The sequence below is a fragment of the Ochotona princeps genome, chromosome 21 (assembly GCF_030435755.1).
Source record: "Ochotona princeps isolate mOchPri1 chromosome 21, mOchPri1.hap1, whole genome shotgun sequence".
NCBI lineage: Eukaryota > Metazoa > Chordata > Mammalia > Lagomorpha > Ochotonidae > Ochotona > Ochotona princeps.
The window spans coordinates 30,108,123-30,129,048 of record NC_080852.1 but is presented as its reverse complement, the minus strand read 5'-3'; the positions used below and the strand labels follow the sequence as shown (position 1 = coordinate 30,129,048).

At 53.5% G+C, this 20,926-nt stretch overlaps 1 protein-coding gene and 1 non-coding gene across 3 annotated transcripts in view; both read left to right on the top strand.

The window, feature by feature from the left end:
- Window positions 1-10,086: 10,086 nt before the first annotated feature.
- Window positions 10,087-20,926, top strand: part of GASK1A (golgi associated kinase 1A) — a 49,422-nt gene continuing 38,582 nt past the window's right edge. For both annotated transcript variants that reach the window (XM_058678808.1, XM_058678807.1), the window contains exon 1: window positions 10,087-10,347. In XM_058678808.1, the coding sequence (XP_058534791.1) occupies window positions 10,345-10,347 (3 nt within the window). In that variant the 5' untranslated portion in view covers window positions 10,087-10,344. The remainder of the gene's footprint in view (window positions 10,348-20,926) is intronic.
- On the top strand, window positions 17,391-17,493 carry LOC118760340 (U6 spliceosomal RNA). The gene has a single exon (XR_004996727.2). It is a non-coding gene; the product is annotated as a U6 spliceosomal RNA (small nuclear RNA).

Sequence of the window (20,926 nt, the reverse complement as noted above, 5' to 3'; positions counted from 1 at the left end):
CTGCCACACCTAGTCCACATCCAGACACAGCTCTCATGTGGTTCAGCGGAAGCTGAAACCTAGCCCAGCACATTCTACACCCATGCTAGCTCTCATGTGTACTAGTTGGTGCTGGAGTCTAGCCCAGTCTGGAGCTCCCCAGACCCAGTCCATACCCATGCCGAGGGAGACTGCAGCTATGTCCAGCCTAGACCACTGGCCCCATTCTGACTCTTGCACTCACCAGTGGGAACCCCAACCCAACTGGGCGTCCCCTTAGCTCTCCAACCAGCCCTGTTCCCAGCCAGAGCTCTTTGTGCGTGCTGCTGTTCAACAGGAGTGAGCATTCATATGCCCCCACAAATGCTGCCTCCAGTGCTGACAATTCACATGCTGCTCAGTGTCATGGTCTAGCTACACATTTTTCATTCCCTGTTTCGACTCTCATGGGTGGGCACCTTGATCCAGCCCTGCCAGGAAGGCCCCCATACCAGCCTCAGTGTGTGCCTGTTAGAGCAGTGGCAGTGTCCATGGAAGTCCCTCGGAAGTCATTGATCACCTGGACATGAACTCTCAGGACCTGAGCCATCCACCAGACCCCTTATAGGACCACACCCCAAAGTCTTCAGAGGTCGTCATCGGGCAGACGTTGGCGTCCTGCCACCTGACCCAAGATGGCGCCACCTGCATTTAAGTAGCTGGCAGGGTGGATTTCCAGTGTAACCTTGAACATCAGGAAGCTAGGGTGTGCTCCCTTCCGCTTGTAGCAGTTATGTGTGGCAGGCAGGGTCGAAGCTCCTGTTTGTGCACCCAGCCCCACCACTTTTATTTTTTAAAGATTTGTTTGTTTATTGATTTTTTTATTGGAAAGGCAGATCAAATTTACAGAAAGAAGGAGAGACAGAGATGAAGGTCTTTCTTCTCTGGTTTACTCTCCAAATGGCTACAATGGCCAGAGCTGAGCTGATCCAAAGCTTGGAGCCAGGAGCCTAGAGCTTCTTCTGGGTCTCCCATGAGGGTGGAGGGTTTCATGGCTCTGAGCCATCCTCTCCTGCCTTCCCGGGCCACTGGCAGGGAGCTGGATGGGAAGTGGGGCAGCCAGTGCAGAAACCGTTATTTCTATGGGATCCCGGCACTTGTAAGGTTAGGATTTAGCCCTTGAGCCATCAAGCCAGGCCCAGGAGTACACCTCTTAATAAACAAGGTTGAAACTTCCAGAACAAAAGCAGTCAGCTGGAAGCAGTGGAGGACGGTGGGACTGGCGGACCCTGACTTATCCCCGCAGAGTTTGCTGTCTTCCCGTCACCTCTATTTGATTCTCTTGTCTGCCATTGTTACTGGCCCTTGGTTTATTCTGATAGCTGAAGAATGGTCCAAAATCCATTTTCTACTTTCCACAAGCTGTGACACAACCTAGACTTTTAGCTTCAGTTATCTGTCTGGAAAATGGAGACTGTAAGAGCTGCCTGAGAATACTGTTGTAAACATTCCTTAAAAATTAAATGTAGACCGGGCCCGGCGCGATAGCATAGCAGTTAAAGTCCTCGCCTTGAACATGCCAGGACCCCATATGGGCGCCAGTTCTAATCCCAGCAGCTCCGCTTCCCATCCAGCTCCCTGCTTGTGGCCTGGGAAAGCAGTCGAGGACGGCCCAAAGCCTTGGGACCCTGCACCCGTGTGGGAGACCCGGAAGAGGCTCCAGGCTCCTGGCTTCGGATTGGTGCAGCACCAGCCGTTGCGGCCACTTGGGGAGTGAACCATTGGACGGAAGAGCCTCTCTGTCTCTCCTCCTCTCTGTATATCCACGTTTCCAATTAAATAAATAAATCTTTAGAAAAAATTAAATGTAGATGAAAAGACCTGCCCTGTGCCTAGTGCCTGGCGATTACTCAGTATGTGCAGTTAATTGACTCTGAAATTCATGCAGTTGTGTAACTAAAACCCTGAGCTTGCTTTAGGTTAGGGTGACGGCTGTCCCTGTTTGTTTGGTGTTGTCCCAGTTTTCATGCCGAAAGGCCCAAGTCCCTGGAAATCCCTCTGAGGGGGCATGAAAGTCCCAGTTTTCGGTGATGGGTAGGGAAAATTTGGGGAAAGAAGTGCAGAATCCACATTGCTGCCCCAAAACAAGTGACGGAAAGGCACACTGCTTTTGGTGTCACGTGGACAAGGCCTTGGTCCCCCGCCCTTTTGTAGTTGCTGTTGCTTATCTTTCCCTTGACTGTTGGTGTTGTTGACATGGCGTGTGGCCCACGAGAGCGGGACATTCACTGTAGCCTTGCTGTCAGTGATCTGACTGAAGCGCTTGAGTTCAGCGTGTTGTAATCTTGAACATTAACCAGCTGTTTCGTGTGTGTCTGTGGGCGAAGCATTGGACTTTGTATTGAGATAATGCTCGTTTAATTTTTAACACTATTGATGTGATCATGTTTTCTGAGTTCACACAGTGAAAATCAAGTTAGGATCATATCATTGCTGTATGACACGGATAACTGCCAAAAAAAAAAAAAAACCAACCTAAATGATTTACTCTAATGATGAATGGATACTACTGGGTTGGGGATATTAGCAACCAAAACCCAGCAGACTGCACACTAAGCAGAAGAGCATTTGGGACTGGGCATGGTAAACAGAGATCTCTGACACACGTGCAGAGACTGGATCTCTCAGCTACGATGAGACAGATACTCCCCAGTCAATCCAAAGAACCCGTGTGTGTCTTGTCTTCACCCACAAGCATCACTGTTGAGTTGAAAATCGAGGAAAGGATTAGCAGAAACATGCAGGCGTTATTTACTTACTGTTCCATGCATTGCTCTATGAGGCTGACTGAAGTTCAACTTCCTGCTAACAGAGGTTCTAACTTGTGTGTATTTGTGGGCAAACAACAAAGGGGAAATGTATTTTAGACGTGTGGTCCCCTTAAGGTAGAAAGCTGATCTTTTCCAGTCTTACCAGTGAGCATTTTTTTTTCCCTGCAGTACATCAAGGGCTGACCACTTCAAATGATTGCATTAGCAGAATGTCCCCGAGATATTAGGTAGTTTGCAAGATGGAGTTTCAAATCATCTCTGTGATTTCTGTTAAGATCTTATGGAGACTATGGAAAATGGAAAAGACTGCCGGTGTCTTGTCCAAACACAAACTAGACTTTGCTCATCAAGCTGCCTCGTCAGTAGACTGTACAAATGTTGGCACATTCTGTCAGGTTTATAGACCTGTTACTCAAACAAAAAGATAAGACCATATTTGCCAGATGACAGCACTGCTGGAAGAGGTGTGCTCTGCCTCTCTGCGCTGTGTAGGCGTTTGTGGTGAAGCTTGTGGTCACCTTGGATTGTTTTTCAAGACCTGCAGAAGCACTTGGGAGACTTTCGGCTTTATACAAATGGAAAGCACCCCCTACGGCACGGGATGAAGGTCCTTCCCTTGGGTTGCACATGGCTGCCTTCCCAGTGCGTGCTCACCAAGCCTCTTCATGCACACATGGTGCCCTCAGAAGTGGGTGGAGACCTGGAGAGTGCATGTCCAGGAGTGGGAGTGACCCATAGGGAAATAGTGGGCACCCCCTCTTGGGAGGTGAAAACCAGGCCTGGAGCAGAAGTGGCTAGACAGGACAGCACCCGCCAGCATGTGTGTAGGCTGGATAATAGGGCTGGTTAGGTTGAACTAGGCTTCAATGCCCAGTGACATGTATAAGAGCTAAATGGGAAGTGGGACAGACTGAACAAGTCTGTGGTACATACTGACAAGCATGGGAACCAGGGGAGGGAGCAGGCATGGTGAGGGTTATGGGAGTCACCCTGACTAGGCTGCAGCTCCCACTGGTTTGCATGAGGGCCGAGTATGAAGTGGGCAGGATTGGGCTGGACTGCAACACCCATTGGTTCCTGTGGAAGACAGGGCTGGAAACAGAACTGACCCAGCAATTGCAACGACCAGCATGTGCATAAGCTGATTGGGGCTACGGACTGTGTTGGACCCTGTACTGCCAAGCACACACAAGAATCAGGTCGGAGGATCACCCCAGACGAAGTTTCTTTGGGGATCCCTCCAACTGAACTGCTGGTCTCAGAACCCCAACCATGGAGAGACTATGTCAGCCAGTGGATTCTGAAGAGATTTCATTGAGCTTGGAATGGCGAGATCGGCAGCAATTCAGACTGTTGAACTATCAAAACTGCTTGAGCAGGACCCTCAGAGCATGCCTCACATCGGGGACCTGGGATGGGTGGGAGGCTGGGTGAGGCTTCTCCCTTTATCTCTCCCCTTACAGCAGATACAGAAAAAAAAAAAAAAACATTAATGTGGAAACAATGGTCTTACCCACTTTCTCGTAGTCCTTGACCCTTTGTGCCCTATTCAACTATGTATAGATTATTAAAAATAAAAGAATTGTTTTAAAAAGTGGGTGGAGAACGTGGAGGGTCTTCTCTTACAACGATGTTAGCCCAGTGAGGGTCTTTCCCTCAGCGCCTGATCATTCCAGTGAGGGTTCTGCCCTCAGACCCTGATCTAGCCTAAGTGATTTCTGAAGAAGACCAGGTTCCAACTACAGTTTCCCTGGAGGGCAGAGCTTTAACAGGTACATTCTGAGGGACACCAACATTTAGTCCACAGCAGTATTTACATTGGAAATATATTGACGGTGAGTGTGAAGAAAAGGATTATGGTAAAACAGTATTTATAGGCTGTCTCCAAAACAGCTTGAGATTTGAAGAGGCCACCAGGAGGCTAAAAAGATGAACTGACTAAACTTGGATTGTGTGTTGTGATGTGACAAAATATCAGCAAAAAACCAAAACAGAACAGAACAAAGCCCATGACTGGATTCCTGAAAGTAGGGCTGCATTAGCACTCCAAGAGCTGCTACCAGAAGAAGGTAGACAGTATCAATAGGCTTATCTCAATTTCTTTATGAAAAACTCTTATTGGGCCCGGCGCCGTGGCCTAGTGGCTAAAGTCCTTGCCTTGCATGTGCAAAGGATCCCATATGGGTGCCGGTTCTAATCCCGGCAGCTCCACTTCCCATCCAGCTCCCTGCTTGTGGCCTGGGAAAGCAGTCGAGGACGGCCCAATGCTTTGGGACCCTGCACCCATGTGGGAGACCTGGAAGAGGTTCCTGGCTCCTGGCTCCGGATCGGCGCAGCACCGGCCATTGGGGTCACTTGGGGAGTGAATCATTGGATGGAAGATCTTCCTCTCTGTCTCTCCTCCTCTCTATATATCTTTGTAATGAAAATAAATATATCTTTAAAAAAAAAAACTCTTATTTAGGATCCGACTTCAGTTCCACAATATCAAATTACTTCTGTGCTCATTTTTCACATGATAAGTCACCAGCAGCGAAGAAGGAATGCTACACAAACTCAGAGCGCCTGCAGTCCATGGCCACACCTGCTCAGCAGAGGAGCGGGGACACGCACTGAGCTCACGGCAAGGAGAAGGGGACAAGCATTTGCTGAGCCCTGGTTTCACTGACCATAGCTCCCTCTCAGAGCCTTTTGTGAATTCCTTTTGCAAAACAAATATTTGGCTGCAAACAGTGCTTTCCCCTAAAACACAGGGTTTTCAGTACGCGAAGGAAAAAGTGAGACCATAAACCGAGAGTTAGCATTCTCTGTTGCAAGGAAATTTCTTTTTCACTTATCAGAGTTTGATTTAGTATTTACCATGAGAGAAGCACTGTTGTGAACGCCGTGATTGGTCTGACTTTGTTCTGTGATGGCATGAACCCAGGGAGGTGGGTTCCTGGGCAGGGACCTGGAGCCAGCAGAGGGGAAGTGGAGATTCAGTCATACATCCATGTTTGATCTCATGGCTTCACTCAAAAGCATTTACTGAAGAGCTGCTTGGTGTCAGGCAGGTGGAGAGAGAAGGCCCAGAACTGTCCCTTGCTGTGGAGAGGGGTGAGAGAGCTGGCTCTGCAGCACGGTCACTCTGCACACAGACCTGGAGGGGAGCAAGGGTAGGTGGAACACCGGGGCACATGAAGGGAAGGCTTCGAGGTGGACCGAGCTGCTCTGCAGAAAGGCTGGAAGGGCGCAAAAAGCCCGGAGAAGCAACAAGAGGCCAAACCTGGCAGGATGCTGGCAGCCAAGCCAAGCAATCTGCAGTTAATCCCCAGAGTTGGTGGGGGCAGACCCAGTTTGCAGGCTGGATTAGAGGGGCTCACAAGAAGAGCTGCGGAGAGCAGCTGGGGCTCCTGCCAGGAACACTGAGTGCCGCCTGAAGTGGCAGCGAAGGAGAAGACTCTGGGATCACTGTGGATGGCACAGCAATTCTCAGCCCTGCTTGTGCTTGACATGAACTCTGGTGCTTAAAAAATTACAAAGATGCACAAATCTTGGCCATTTTGGTTCAGTTCTTGAAGATCAGGGAAGTTGGTCAGATGCCTGTGATGTCAGTTCATGTGCAGCCTGGAAATGTCCTGAGATCAAGTTGAAAAATCTTAAAAATAGTACAGGTGGACAGCTTCACTCCTGAGGCAGTCAGAAGCGCCCTCTGGTGGAAATAATGCAAAATGTCTGGCAAGGACCATGGGAGCAGCCAACCACCAATTAGGTTTTCTAGACAGGAGAGATTCATTGCTTATCAAAATTTAAAACCCTTGGGTACAACTTCTGAGAACTTTTCTAGTTGAGGAGAAAAAAAAATCACGTTGGCCCTGAGAGAGAAAGGGGTGCACAATCTTTTGGCTGACACTGGAGCAGAGAGCTGAACAAGGTGAGGCAGCAAGCCCCAGGGAAGTGCAGGGAGTTGGAGCTGCAGAGCTCTGAGATGCTGGGAGTACGGGTGGGGAGTGTGTCCTGCAGTGAGTCTGAGCAAAGAGCCGAGGAGGAAGCACTCACCACACCCTCTAGACCGTGGCGTGTTACTCTAGGGAGGGGTCACGCCTCAGGGAGGGCTTAAACAGACAAGTGATCAAATCCAGTTTGCTGACTCTTGGCTAATTTGTCTCAAAAACAGTTGTAGTCACGTGTTCAGGATGGACTTCTGGTAGTAAACAAGTGCCATGCCTTCATGGCTGCACACACTCGACTCCCTTCTCCTTCCCTCTCTGCTCAGTGGTACATGAGCCCCAAAGGCTTCCACCCAGAAGTGCTGTTGCTTGCACTGGCTACCCTGACTTCAGATGGGGTGGAGAAAACATCCCAACACTGTGTAAAATATGGACGTGTTGCAGCAGGGAGCACTGCACAGCTAGGGGCTGTGTCGGTCCATCTGCCTGTGCATGGAGCATGCATGATTCGTATGTGTATGCATGGTGTGTGTGTGTGCTGCTGGGGGAACAGGAGTTGGATGTGTAGGTTAACGGAGCACCTGTTTTCTAGAAGAAGAACCAGCCCCAAAGGTATAGCTTGATTCTTTCATAATCAAGTTTGGACCCAAAACTTTAAAGTCTTATATTTCTCACCCTCTTGGGCCGGGCACCCAGAACTCAATCCACGTCTAGCACACAGGCGCCTAGGAACCAGCTCCTTGAGCCATCCTCTGCTGTATTCCAAGGTGCAGGAACTCGTTAGCATGAATAAACATGTTCAAAAAGTATTTATTTTTATTGTAAAGGCATATTTACAGAAAGAAGACAGAGGAAGATCATCTGTCCGCTGGTTCACTCCCTAAGTGGCCACAATGGCAGAGCTAAGCCAAAGTCAGGAGTCAGGAGCTTCTTCCAGGTCTCCCACACGGGTGCAGGGTCCCAAGGCTCTGGGCCGTCCTCAACTTCTTTACCAGGCCACAAACAGGGAGCTGGATGGGAAGTGGAGCAGCCAGGACACAAACTGGCACCTATATGGGATGCTGGCACTTGCAGGTGGAGGATTAGCCAGTTGAGCGATCACACCAGCCTCACAAGCATGGGTCTTAAATGTGGGAAGTCCCAGGCCTGGTGTGGTAGCCTAGTGGCTAAAGCCCTCTCCTTGGACGCACAGGGATCCCATATGGGCACCGGTTCTAAGGCCTAGTTATTTGCTGCTTTCAGTGATTTTCCCACTTACCTTGTATTGTGCTGATGCGTTTGCCTGTGGGCTGTTGCCCCCAGCAGACTGGCCAATGGTTTTCTGAATAAGGGGAGAGCCCAAAGAGCATGGAGGATGACCCTCTAAAGTGTGGGAAGGAAAGGTTACAATTTCCACTTTTGCCTGATTTTGGTCTGACCCTTTCAAAATGCCTTTCGGTTGCATGCCTTATGATGTAGATAATAAGGTGATAGACCTAAACACATTACAAATGTGTGGTGCAGGTTCTGAAGGGGACACTCAACATTTACTGCTGTTGAGTTGAATAATTACACATTTTGGAGCCCACTGGCCTAAAATCTGAGTCCTTCCATGCTAGAAACATTATGCATTACTTTGATTTGGTGTAGCTTTTGGTGGAAGTCTGATATGCCTAACGAAAAGTGTGCAGGTTGTATCACCTCCTCATGAGTTCTTACCCATCACCAGCACTGACATAGTAGCCCAACCGAGAAAGGAGGGCCCACCAGCACCACAGACCCCGTCTCCTTCCTTGAGTCCGCGTTGCCTGTCTGTCTACGTCTAATAAATGGACTCCTACAGGCTTGCTTCTCTGGCTGGCACCTTCCTCTCCACAGGAAGTCCGGACGAAGGTGTTGCTCGTGAGTGCCCACTGGGGTGGAATGCTCCAGTGGGGGGTCTGCACCACAGTGAACTTTGCACACCGAGGCAGGGCATATGGTGTGTTTTCAGTTTTAGTAGGCATTTCCAGATTTTTTTAAAAAATTATTTGTTTGTTTGTTTATTTGATTTAAAAGGCACAAGGATCGACAGAGGACTCTCCCATCTGTTGGCTCAATCCCCAAATGACCACAGCAGTCTGAACAAGGCTGGCACCAGGAGCCAAGAACTCTGTCCCAGTCTCCCAAGTGGGTAGGCAGGGAAGGAGACTCGGACGCTTACACCATCTCCTGAAGCATCGGCATTAAACACTGTTCACTCGGCCTCCCGCACCGCACCCCATTCCCTGCCAGGACTCTGGAACATACTGCAGCTTGCAGCTCCACCTGCTGGCTCCTGGCCCTGTGGCATCTGCGACTGTCTCTGCCGTCCCCACGCTGGCCAACTTGGGTTTGCTAAGCGGTTTACTGGAGTCACTTCAGCATCCTCATTTGCAGAAAAGAATGTTTCTTCTAGGGACCACGCGTGTGACTATACACTAAGGTATGTATGGGTAGCCTCTGGCGCGCTAGAGGCTGGATGCCTCTTCTGCTACTCTCCCAATCCGTGTGCTATTTGAGGGGACCCTGTACCTCTGCTCACGGCCATAGAAGCTGAGCCCTTGATGACAACCTCAAAGCATCCTGGGGCTGGGCTGCTGACAGGGGTCAGCTCCTAGTCACCCCGTGATTGCTGTTGTTTTCTGGCTTGAAGGAGGGGGGAGTGGGTTCAGCCCGCTACTGACTCTGTCCCCATCGCCAACCCTGCCTATAGGCCCTTGATTATCCCGAGGTCCAAGCATTAGACTACTGGCAGACACAAGCTTGGAAAAGGTCCTGGAACTGGTGTAAGGTCACCTGGCTGTCAACAGCGAGGACAGCCCTGATTACAGGGCCATGGACTCCCCTCACACCGGAGGAACCCGACCTCGGCCCCCCACCCCTATGGAACGGTAGCACGTGTCTCAGAAAACCTTACATCCAAAGCACAGTATCAGCCATTTTACTCTTGCAACCTTAACACCGATTCGTTCACAAGGAGAAAAACCTGCTCATCATTGATGACCTCAGGTGGTCAACGGGTCTGCCTTCCAAACTGCCCCGAGTTTGAGTTCTTTTAATGACACTTGACAGGGACCAGGAGGTTTGGAGACCCCAGCGCCGCACCCCACTCCCAGGATCGCCCTGAGCTCCCAGGGCATCCGCTCGCTCTGGAGGCGGGATGGGGCTGTGCGTCCAGCGCTGCCCGGTGCCCCTCGCCGCATGGCCTCCCTGCTGCACCCTTTCCTTGCGAGCACGAAGGCCCCTGCTGCCAGCGGCTGCGGCTGGTGGACCCCGGGCAGGGCTTTTATTGTGAAAGGAGCTCGCCCCTCCCGCGCTTTTTAGGGGAACGGGGAGGCTGGGCCGGGCGGGAAGCAGCCAGTCGGCCAACTCCACCGACTTCCCAGCGCTGTCCGCGAGGCTCGCGGCCCGGGAAGGCTCCGGGCAGTCCCCGGAGAAGCCGCGGAGCATCGTGGCGCGCTGCGCCGGCCCCCTGGCGGCGGGGACGCCGGCCGCCTGCTGCCCGGGAAACGCGAGCCCCCGCGTGGCCGCGCGTCCTCGGACGCCCGGGGCAGCCACGGCTGGAGTCCTGGAGTCCTGGAGTCCACTGAGCTCGTCGAGGAGCCGGCCCGGCCCCCGCGGGGGACATGGTAGGACCCGGGAGGGGACGCACGGGCCGCGGATGGGGCGCGTACCTGCACAGGTGGCCGTGCCGAGCCTGCTCGGGATCCAGGGCTGGACGTGCGGCTCCAAAGTCACCTGAGGGTGACACCCGAGCCTCTCTGATCCACCTCGGGGCTGAGGCGCCATCCTCAGCGGGCGGACCAACGCGCCGCGCGGACTTCACCCAACCCACAGGGCAGGAGGAGGGAAGGGTTCCGTGGGGGCACCCGAGGTAGCCCTGGATGGCCAAGACACTTTTCCTCGCAAAAATACTTGTCATTGTCTTTGGAGCTTCACCGTGCGTAGCTATGGAAGAGCAAGGGCTCGCGTTTCTTACTGTTCCTGGGACTTGGTGAGGTTTTCAGGGCTGGCTCCTAGCGCACCTCCTTCCCCGGCCATAACTAGCACCGCAGGGCAGGCGTGGAGCGCTGGTCGGCCTGGGGTGGCCCTGAGGGAGCAGCTTGCATTAACGACCCCATGGGCAGCCATAGGCCGGCAAAGTCCTTTGGCTATATGGCAGTAGGGACTCAGCCTAGGTGCCCCCAGCCCCAAGAAGGGGCCTGCTCCCAAGACTGCATCGAGGCCGGGAACCTCAGCAGCCTTCAGCACTGCTGTGGGCCACTGGGCTGCCGGGGTGGGGGGGCTTCCCTGCCTTCCTCTCCCTGCCCCTGCCTCGCTCTCCCTTCTGACCTCCCCCAACGCACCTGCCCTGTCTGAAATCACAAGGGTATGTGTGTGGGGGGAGGGTGGAATCCTCAACTGAGTGCTTCTTGGGGACTTCAGCTGTGGGCCTGGAGTTTAGGAGGGTCCTCAGGTCCTACAGGGTCTCAGAACAGAAACTTGCCCTGTGTGGTGAGAGTGGCTTGACAGGTGTCAGGACCAGACAGGGAGGGCTGGGGACAGGGAGCTGGAGGCTCAGGAAGGGGCCTGGGAGGGTGTGTGTGTGTGTGTGTGTGTGTGTGTGTGTGTATGCCTACACGTGTGTGCCTGTGTCCCCTCCCCACTCCTCATGGCCTCTCCCCTGTCATCACTGTCTCAGCTGAGCCACCACTTTGAGATGCCTGGGTCGAGCCCTGGCTCCTCCGCCTCCCATTCAACCCTGGGCTAATGCCCACTGTGAGATGCGCATTAGCAGGTCCAGCACCTGGGTCCTTACCACCCACATGGGACACCCGTGCCTGACTCCTGACTACTGGCCCAGCCCTGGTTTTTGAAGGCATCTGGGGGGAGAGAATGGCAGATGGAAGATCAAAAAGTCTCCTGAGCTCCCTGCCAGGGTGCCCCTCCTCCTAGTGCAGCTGCTAGAGTGAAAATCCCACAAGTCGTCAGCTGGTGAAGAAGTTAGACCGGTTTTGGAATCAGAACTGGGAACTTTGAACTGCAGCCTTTGAGGAACTTGACACCCCGTCTCTCCTGTGGGTGCCCTTCGCTTCAGCTCCTCCACCCCTCTCACTGCACACACAAGCCAGGCTCTGGGCAGGGCTGGACGGGGACCAGAGGTTTCTGACCAATCCCCTGGCCCAACCAGACCAAGCAGGGCTTGAACCCCCAAATGGTGGATGGGCCTCCCACAGACACACATCTCTTGCTTGTTTCGGGACCAATAAGGGCCTCAAACAAGCTGGCAGCCTCCTGAATATCAGGCCAGGCCGCCCGGCTCCCACCCCTACCCACATCTGTGTCCTCTGAAAGGTCGATTGGAAGCTGTTCTTGCCTGCCCAGTCCCCAGGTCCCTGCCTGGGGGATCCAGAGCTGCTTGCACAGTGGCAGACAAGGGCGGGGCTCCCCACCCAGCTCGGGATTTGTGTCCTTGTCCTGAGGGCCGAGGCAGTGATGGGAGGGCCTATGGTTGGCGCATGCATCTGTGGAGTGAATCAGTGAATGGAGCTCTCTCCTAATTTACCTGTTAATAACAAACGATGCTAATCATTTGGAGTCCATAAAATAAATTATGATGTTAGATTCTTTTTTAAAAAAGATTTGTTTATTTTTGTTGGAAAGTCGGATATACGGAGAGGAAGAGAAATAGAGAGGAAGATCTTCCACCAGCTGATTCATGCCCCAAGTGGCCACAAGGGCTGGAACTGTGCCCATCCAAAGCCAGGAGCCAGGAACGCGGGTGCAGGGTCCCAAGGCTTTGGGCCGTCCTCAACTGCTTTCCCAGGCCACAGGCAGGGAGCTGGAGGAGAAGCAGGGCTGCTGGGATTAGAACCAGCGCCCATATGGGATCCCGGCACATGCAAGGCGAGAACTTTAGCCACTAGGCTACCACGCCGGGCCCTGATGTTATATTCTTAAGAGCAACAGTAAAGTCTGTGCTATTTCCACATGTTGTTTATGTATATCTGTCTTTATAACGGTGGGACAGAGATGGCTGCAATGATGGTATGTCCCCCTGGGCTACCTTGCCTGTGGCCTCCAATGGCATCTGCCTGCCGGCACAGCCACCTGGCTCCCTGGGTCCTGGCCTCCTGGCCCAGCTCCCTGACCCTGCGGCTGCTGTGCCACTCCTTCCTCCTGGCCCAACTTCTCTGCCTGCCCTGGGCTTGGTTGCTGCTAGGTGGCCATGGGAAGGGACTGTGCTGCTTACTTGTGGGCAGTTTTTGGTTTTTGAGGGTGTTTGCTTTCAGTGAGCAAGCAGCCTCTTCCAGAACCATCTGGAGAAGTCAGATCCTCCTGTCTTGGCTGGTTCATGGTTCTGTGTGTAGGAGCCAAGCTGGGGAAAGATTTTTTTTTTCTCAGAAATGCCATCAACCAGAAGAGCTGGTCAGAGGCAACACAGGGACTCCGAGGAGAAGAGAGAGAGAGAGAGCAGAGAGAACGGGGAGGGAACGGGGCAGAGATGAAAGGAGGTGGGCCTGGAGACACAGGGGACTGCTTCATGGGGGCCCTTCCCACTCTGGGCACTGCGCTTCAGGGCCAGGCACCAGGTGCTGGCTGCAGCTTGGGGATGTGTCGTGCTGCTAGGGGGCTCCTGGGCTGCCCAGGTCAAGTACCTCTGGGCCTATGAGCTGGGCCTCTGAGCCATCACCCTGGACAGGCCAGCAGGATGTTGGGAGCCAAGGCTGCTACTGCCTCCCAGGGCTTTGTGCTTCGTGTCCTTGGAGCTGTCCCAGGGACGGGCTGGGCTGCTGACATGGAGTGTTCCTGCGAGGAGGAACCTGATAACGTCCCACCTAAAACTGCAAGTGATGTGCAGGGCAGAGCCCACAGTCACCTCATTCTTTCTCCCCCAAAGAGATGACTGAACTCTAGTCCTGGGGAGCAGGTGGGCTCTGTCACCAGCCAGGACAGGGAAAGGGGAACAGCAGGAAATGTGCTTCCTGTCAAGTGTGGGGTGTGGGGGGGAGGCGTCCTCTGTGGAGGGGGTGCGTCCTCACATCCCTCTCTGTCTCCTGGCCTGTGTAATGTCCTCCTTTTGGGCTTCTGTTTTGTTTGTCTCGACTTCCCTTTTAGGACCTAGAATGCCAACATCTTAGAGTTTGTTCTTTTAAATGCAGTCATCGGTGTGGGCTTTGCGTCCGTCCAGTGATGAAGATGCCCGGCTCCTGACTCCAGCGTTCTGCTCATGCAGACCCCGGGAGGCAGGCTCCTGACTCCAGCGTTCTGCTCATGCAGACCCTGGGAGGCAGTGGGGAATGGTTGCCGCGATGGGATTCCTGCCACCACGTGGGAGTCTTGGATGGAGTTCTTGGTCCTGAACCAAACGATGGAAATTTTCTCCTTCTTTTTCTCTGTCCTTTGCTTCTCAAAGCAATACTGTCATTGTTCCCTCTGCCCTACAGGAAGGTGTTTGGCCCTGACATTGCGGGAACTCTGATTTTCTCTCTTTTACTTTTTTTTTTTTTTTTTTTTTTTTTTAAAGATTTATTTTATTTTTATTACAAAGTCAGATATACTGAGAGGAGGAGAGATAGAGAGGAAGTGGAGCTGCCGGGATAAGAACCAGCGGCCATATGGGATCAAGGCGAGGACCTTAGCCACTAGGCCACGCTGCCGAGCCCTCTTTTACTTTTTTAAAGCTACGAGAGCAACACCTGATCACCATGGAAAAGCCCATCTGCTTCCGGGCCTGAGCCAGGGCGCTGTGAGAGACCCTCTGAGCCAGGGCGCTGGTGCCAGAGTCACAGCCCAGGTGCAGTCTCTGGGATCCCACGGGGTCCCATGGGGTCAGGGTCTCAGGTCACTCACCCTTGGAGCCGAACTCCCCATCCGTCTCTTGGAGTTCTGCTCCCGGGAGGCTGTGGGACCAGCAGCGGTGTTTGTTCCCGGGAGGCTCTGGGACCAGCAGCGGTGTTTGTTCCCGGGAGGCTGTGGGACCAGCAGCGGTGTTTGTTTCCGGGAGGCTCTGGGACCAGCAGTGGTGTTTGTTCCCGGGATGCTGTGGGACCAGCAGTGGTGTTTGTTCCCGGGATGCTGTGGGACCAGCAGTGGTGTTTGTTCCCGGGATGCTGTGGGACCAGCAGTAGTGTTTGTTCCCGGGAGGCTCTGGGACCAGCAGTGGTGTTTGTTCCCGGGAGGCTCTGGGACCAGCAGTGGTGTTTGTCTCAGGGACCAGGGAAAGTCACGCTAATGATGCTTAGTTGTAAGAGACATGTGTCCAGGCATCAAGTGAACATGGGGAGGAAACTGGGCACGCCTACTCAAGAGCCCCCATTCCGGGAGATTGGGATTGAAGTGTGGGGCAGGCCTACTCATGACGGGGGTGTGGACTGCATCCCGGCTGTGACGTCGGTGTCCCAGATGGGACGGTCTGTGGGCCAGGTGTTATCTTCTGGCTGTGATTTTGTTCATAAGTTAGCTCAGGCTCAGACGGTCCAGCTGCCCATCATGGTTGGGATATGAGAGGGCCAGGGGCTGGACCCAGACCCCAACGAGCCTCAGGCCTTTGGCTGGTGTGCACAGCTGTGTGCACCATGGGGGCCGCTGTCTGCTGCACCTCAGCTGCTGGGAGGAGGTGTGGGTGCTCATGGGAGGCCCTGGAATCCCATGGATTATTTCTGGAAGGATGCAGTGGGTATGAGGGTCAGGCCAGGCTACAAGGTTGTCCTCCGGGTTTTTAGGGATTTCCTCCCAGTCTCTGTTCTTCAACTTTCTGCACACAGTCCCTCAGACACACACATTTCATTCATGCACACACAGTTGCATGCTCACACTGACACACAGGCATGTTCTCACACACACCTGTACAGTTGCACACCCACAGAGAGAAGCAACCTGGGCTCATAGCCAGGTGCCTGCTGGCATGGCCAGGCTGAAGCTGTGCCCAGGCTGTGGTGGGCTTTTGGCCAGGCCAGCTGGAGGCCTGCCCCTGGTGGAGGTGAAGTCTGTAGGCAGACTGAGGGCTGGAGGCTGCGAGGGTCGGTGAACAGGCCAAGTCCACGTCCATCCCTGTGCCGGAAGGATGGGGATGGGTGGGGTATACACAGGCCTCTTTCTCCAGGACAGAGGGGCTCTGTTGTCTGTCCACACTGAGGCTCGGTGTGTGCCTCCTGGGGGCCCTGGGCCCCAGCTTGGGGGCGGGTTGGCTGCCACTGCTCCCGGCCGTTCACTGTCTGCAGGCTCTGGCCTGAGCCCCACAACCCCTACTTCTCCTATACCTGCACACCTACAAAGGTGTTACAGCCCTCTCTGTCGCCACGGGGAAGGGGACCATGCAGAGTCGCATTCCTGCAAGGGAGTGGAGGGTAGGGCTGTCCCCTTGGTCACTCGTCCTTGTCCCTGGCAGAGGCCCAGTGTGCCTGGGTGAACTGTCACAGTACCTTACTGGGCACCCTCTCAGAGCATGAATGCTTTGGGGGTTGAGTGTTGACCAGCACTGAGTTCTAACTCTACTCCCAGCCCCAGGCCAGTCAGTGGACCTTCTAACCTCCTCGGCTTGCTTTCCTTGGAAGGTCAGCGTGTCCCCTTGCGGGGTGGTGCATTTGTTGCTAGGATGGGGGTCCCACACTTCACACCGCAGTCAGCACAGGTAGGGCTCAGTTTGCAGGGGTGGAGTTGCAGCAGCATGTGGACCCCGGGATGTGGGTGATCTCCTCTCTGCACCCGGGAATGGGGGAGTGGTGATGGAAAGCTACAGAACGCAGCTCCACGCAGGGGGGTTCTGGGGGCAGGGGCTGGGGTGCCTGCCGTAAAGGCTGCTTTGCTTTCAAGCTTGTGGATCCCCGCCTACAGGGAAACAGAACACCCGTCATGGCACTTGAGTCCACGCACAGGCTCAAGGGAGTCTTTACCTTGGTTTAAGACAAGTTACGTCTGTCTTTTAGTTAAAACTGTAATTGAAATCCAACATTTAAAAAATATTTTATTTATTTATTTTCTTTTATTATTGGAAGGTTAGATATACAGAGAGCAGGAGAGACAGAGAAGAAGATCTTCCATCCCTTGATTCACTCCCCAAGCGGCTGCAACAGCCAGAACTGCGCCACTCTGAAGCCAGGAACCCAGAGCCTCTTCTGGGTCTTGCATGTTGGTGCAGGGTCCCACGGCTTTGGGATGTCCTCTACTATTTCCCAGGCCGCAGACAGGGAGCCAGGGTGGGAAGTGGGTGCTGCTGGGATTAGAACCAGCTCCCATATGGGATTCTGGCGCATGTAAGGCAAGGACTTTAGCCACTAGGCTACCGCACCGGGCCTAAGATCAACTATTCCTGGTTGCTCCCCTTCCGTTCCAGCTCCCTGCTAATGGCCTGGGAAAGCAGCACAAGATGGCCCAAGTACTTGGGCCCCTGTACTCAACTGGGGGACCCAGAAAAAGCTCCTAGTTTGGCATTGGCCCAGCTTTGGTTGTTGTGGCAATTTGGAGAGTGAACCAGCAGATGGAAGCATGCTGTTTCTCTGTAACTCTGCCTTTCAAATAAAAAAATAAACCTTTTTAAAAAAAAGAAAGTGCTTTAAATTAGTGTGGCTGTTTAACATGTGAAAAGAAGCAATGCATGATTCTAACACTAACTGATCTTTTTAGTGTCTGAAAACTGATTCAATTGATTACATTGGTAACCCTGTTTTTCATTTCTACATTAAAAAATTGCTTGCTTCAGTACCACATATCCTAAAATTGGACCGATACAGAGAAGAGTAGCATGACCACTGTGCAAGGATGACATGCAAGTTTGTGAAGCATTCCATATTAAAAATAAAAACAAGAACAAAGCAGGGGTCCAGTGCAATAGCCTAGTGGCTAAATCCTCTCCTTGCAGCGCTGGGATCCCATATGGGCACCAGTTGATGTCCCAGCTGCTCCACTTCCCATCCAGCTTCCTGCTTGAGGCCTGGGAAAGCAGTTGAGCACGACCCACAGCCTCGGGACCCAGCACCAATATGGAAGACCCGGAAGAGGCTCCTGGCCTTTGCCTTTGGATCGGCTTGGCTCTGGCTTTGTGGCCACTTGGGGAGTGAACCAATGGACAGCTCTTTCTGTCTCTCTGTAAATCTGCCTTTCCAATCAAAACGAACAAGAGAAAGAAGAGAATCAGCCATGCCTTGCTTCACTCTGCAAATATTTACTTGAAGGGCAGAATTATACTAAGAGAAGGAGAAACACAGAGAGATCTTCCATCCATTGGTTCACTCCCTAGAAGGCTGCCACAGCCAGGGCTGGGCCAGGCTGAAGCCAGGAGCCAGGTGCTTCATCTGGATCTCCCACGTTGGTGCAGGGGCCCAACTGCTTGGCTTCTCCTCTACAGCTTTCCCAGACACATTAGCAGGGAGCTGGATCAGAACTGTAGCAGCCAGGACTTGAACCGGCACCCATAGAGGATGCCAGCACTGCGGGCAGTGTCCTAACTCGCTATACCTCAGCACCAGTCCCCATGGTTTTTTATGGTATTTATTTATTTGAAAGAGAGATGGAGTGAGAGAAAGAGACAGAGGAGCTGTTCCTTCTACTCGCTCATTCACCAAATCCCGCAGTAGCCAGAACTGGCTAGTCCAAGGCCAGGAGCTGTTCTTCCTGGGACGGGGCAGGGACCCAATACCTGGTCCAGCGCCTTTTGTCACCTCGGGTGTGCGTTAGCAGGAAGCTGGGGTGGAAAGTGGCACGGGACTGGAAGCAGGCCCTGAGGCATGGGAGGCTCGTGTCCCACGCAGGCAATCCTCCTGGTGGCTCTTCAGTATCAGAAACGTGGCCCATGCTACCAGGAATGGGAATTTTGCTAGCACCACAGGACCCAGATGCTGGCCCCTGGGATGGAGGGGCCTGGGCGCTGTGAAAGCACCTGTCTCTGTTTCCTCCGGCAGATGAATTACCAAGGAAACTCGCCTTCTTTCTTGGTATTGGGAAGACAGTAGGGCGTGGTGGGGCGTGCAGTGAATTGCCGAGACACCTCTCCACCTCCCGCCCCACATCATGGAGAGAGGGGACCGCTCTACTGCAGCCAGGCGGAAACCACTCTGTGCTGTCCAGTAACGATGGACTTGGTACACAGAGCTGACAATGATACGCGTGAACTACCCCGATGGTCAATAGCCCAAGTTTATTAGTGGCATCAGACTTTTATAGACTGAGGGTCACCTAGGATAAGGGAGGAGGAGCTGAGGAGCTTACCTAGTTCCCATAGCCTACCTACAGAACCCGTCAACTGTTTCCACACCCTTGTCTGAAACTATCTGTTTTGTATATCCAATCAATTGTTCCCATTCAAATGATATCCAATTAGTTGTTCTCATACAAGTGATATCCAACCGATTGTCCTGTATCCAATCAGTTGCTGTCATACAAATAATATCCAATCAATTGTCTTTCTACAGTACTCCTCCAAGGGGCCCAACATATGGCTTGAGCCCCCCACCCCTTTTCCAAGGGAAGTAGAAATCTGAATTTTCATGTGGAATGTCTTGGGTTTCAAACATTGGTTCAAACATATTTGAAACACTTCAAGCCAAATAAAACACATGTGCCGGCTGGATGGGACCCATGTAGGTCCTGGCTGCGCTCTGCTCCTGGTCCAAAGCTGACAAGGTGCACAGGGCCTGCTGGAGCCCAGGCTGAGGGAAGGGCAGAGAGCTGGGCACATCCTGTGCTGCTCGGCCGCTCTGGTCACATCTGGCAAGTGCCGAGCTGCTGCTTCCTCCCCACCCCCACCTGAGCCTCTGAGCAGCCCTGGGCTGGATGTCTCTAGAAGGCTGGACAGGAACGGCCTGCCTTTTTGGCTCAGCAGCAGGGCCCGCCCCTTTCCCCAGCTCTGTCCAGCCCCCAGGCCCGAGAGCAAACTGCGTGGCTGTTAATACAAGGCAGCCAGAGAAAATTCCCAGCAAATGACAGAGTTGTTGAAATTCCTTCTGGCCTGTGGTGTTGCCACACTGGAGCCCTTGTGAGCTGGAACAAAATGCTAATTCAGCTGTGGATGTGCAGAGACCCTAGGCCAACGGCAGCAGGAGGGGGCGTAGGGAACTCCCTGAACCCTCCCCCAGTGTTGAGAGTAGGCACAGGGAGCAGTCCCTCCACACACACACCCTGGAGATGCTGGTCTTGGAGGCAGCCCTGTGACCAGTGCGGGAAAAAGCCGCTGTCTGTGTGAGTGGACCGCGTCGTCCGGCTGCTTCCACACACCTTGCTGCGACAGCTTGGGTGGGAAGCTGGTACTCACTCAAAAGAATAGTTATGTTTCGTATGGGTGACAAGTCCCTTTCTCTTCTCACCATCATAAGGGGAGGGGCTCCAGGCTGGCTCCATCCAAGTGTAACTTTTCTGCCTGGAAGAATGCTTGGCTCAGGAAGTACCTGCCTGATGAATGAATGAGTGAATTAATGAATGAGCCACACTCTGAGTGGAGGTAGTGATCCCCATTACACGAATGAGGACATTGAGGCTTGGGGCAACATGGCAAAGGACATGGTGGAGCTGGGATCAGTGGGCACGCAGCCTGGTCCTGAGCCCATTATACCAATGGCTGCAGCAGGCTGGTGGGGAGCAGGAGGCCCTGTGACCTGCCCACCTCAGGCGTCCAGCAACAGCCTGGGGACATGGAGAAAAGTCAGGGTGAGCAGCCATGCCCTTGGAGCTGAGCAGGGCTCCCTGGGACCACTGGGATGTGGGTGCTCTGCTGGTGCCTCTGTCCATACCCTGGAGGCTTGAGCCAGCCACACCAAGCCTTGTGGCTTCCCCGGAAGTGTGCATGAAGCTCCTTTCCCCCACCGCTTCCACTGAGGCTGCAGACAGAGAGCTGGCAGCTGCATGGGTGCAGGCTGCTGCGCAGGGCTGCACCTCTGTGCTTCCCTCACCAGAGACCAAGCAGGAAATCCCAGCCTCTGCCTCAGCCGGGGCTGGAGGAACCCAGCCTCGGAGTCGGTACTGGGGAGGAGTGGCCCAGAGTATGTCCTTCCTGCCGGCCCCTCCGGCCTCAGGCTAGGGCTGAGACCCCTTTCAGCTACTGCTTGGCTGCTCGACCTTGTTCATGCACACTCCAGAAAAGAAACGGCAGGTGCTTCTAACACCAAAGGCCACTCCCTCCCTCCAGACAGCAGGCGGTTTTCAACTCTCCTTCCCCATCCTGATTTTTGCACTATTGGGGGCTTCTGAGGGATGGGACAGTTGGCGTTCTGACTTTGTCTGTCAGTTCAAGGTTTA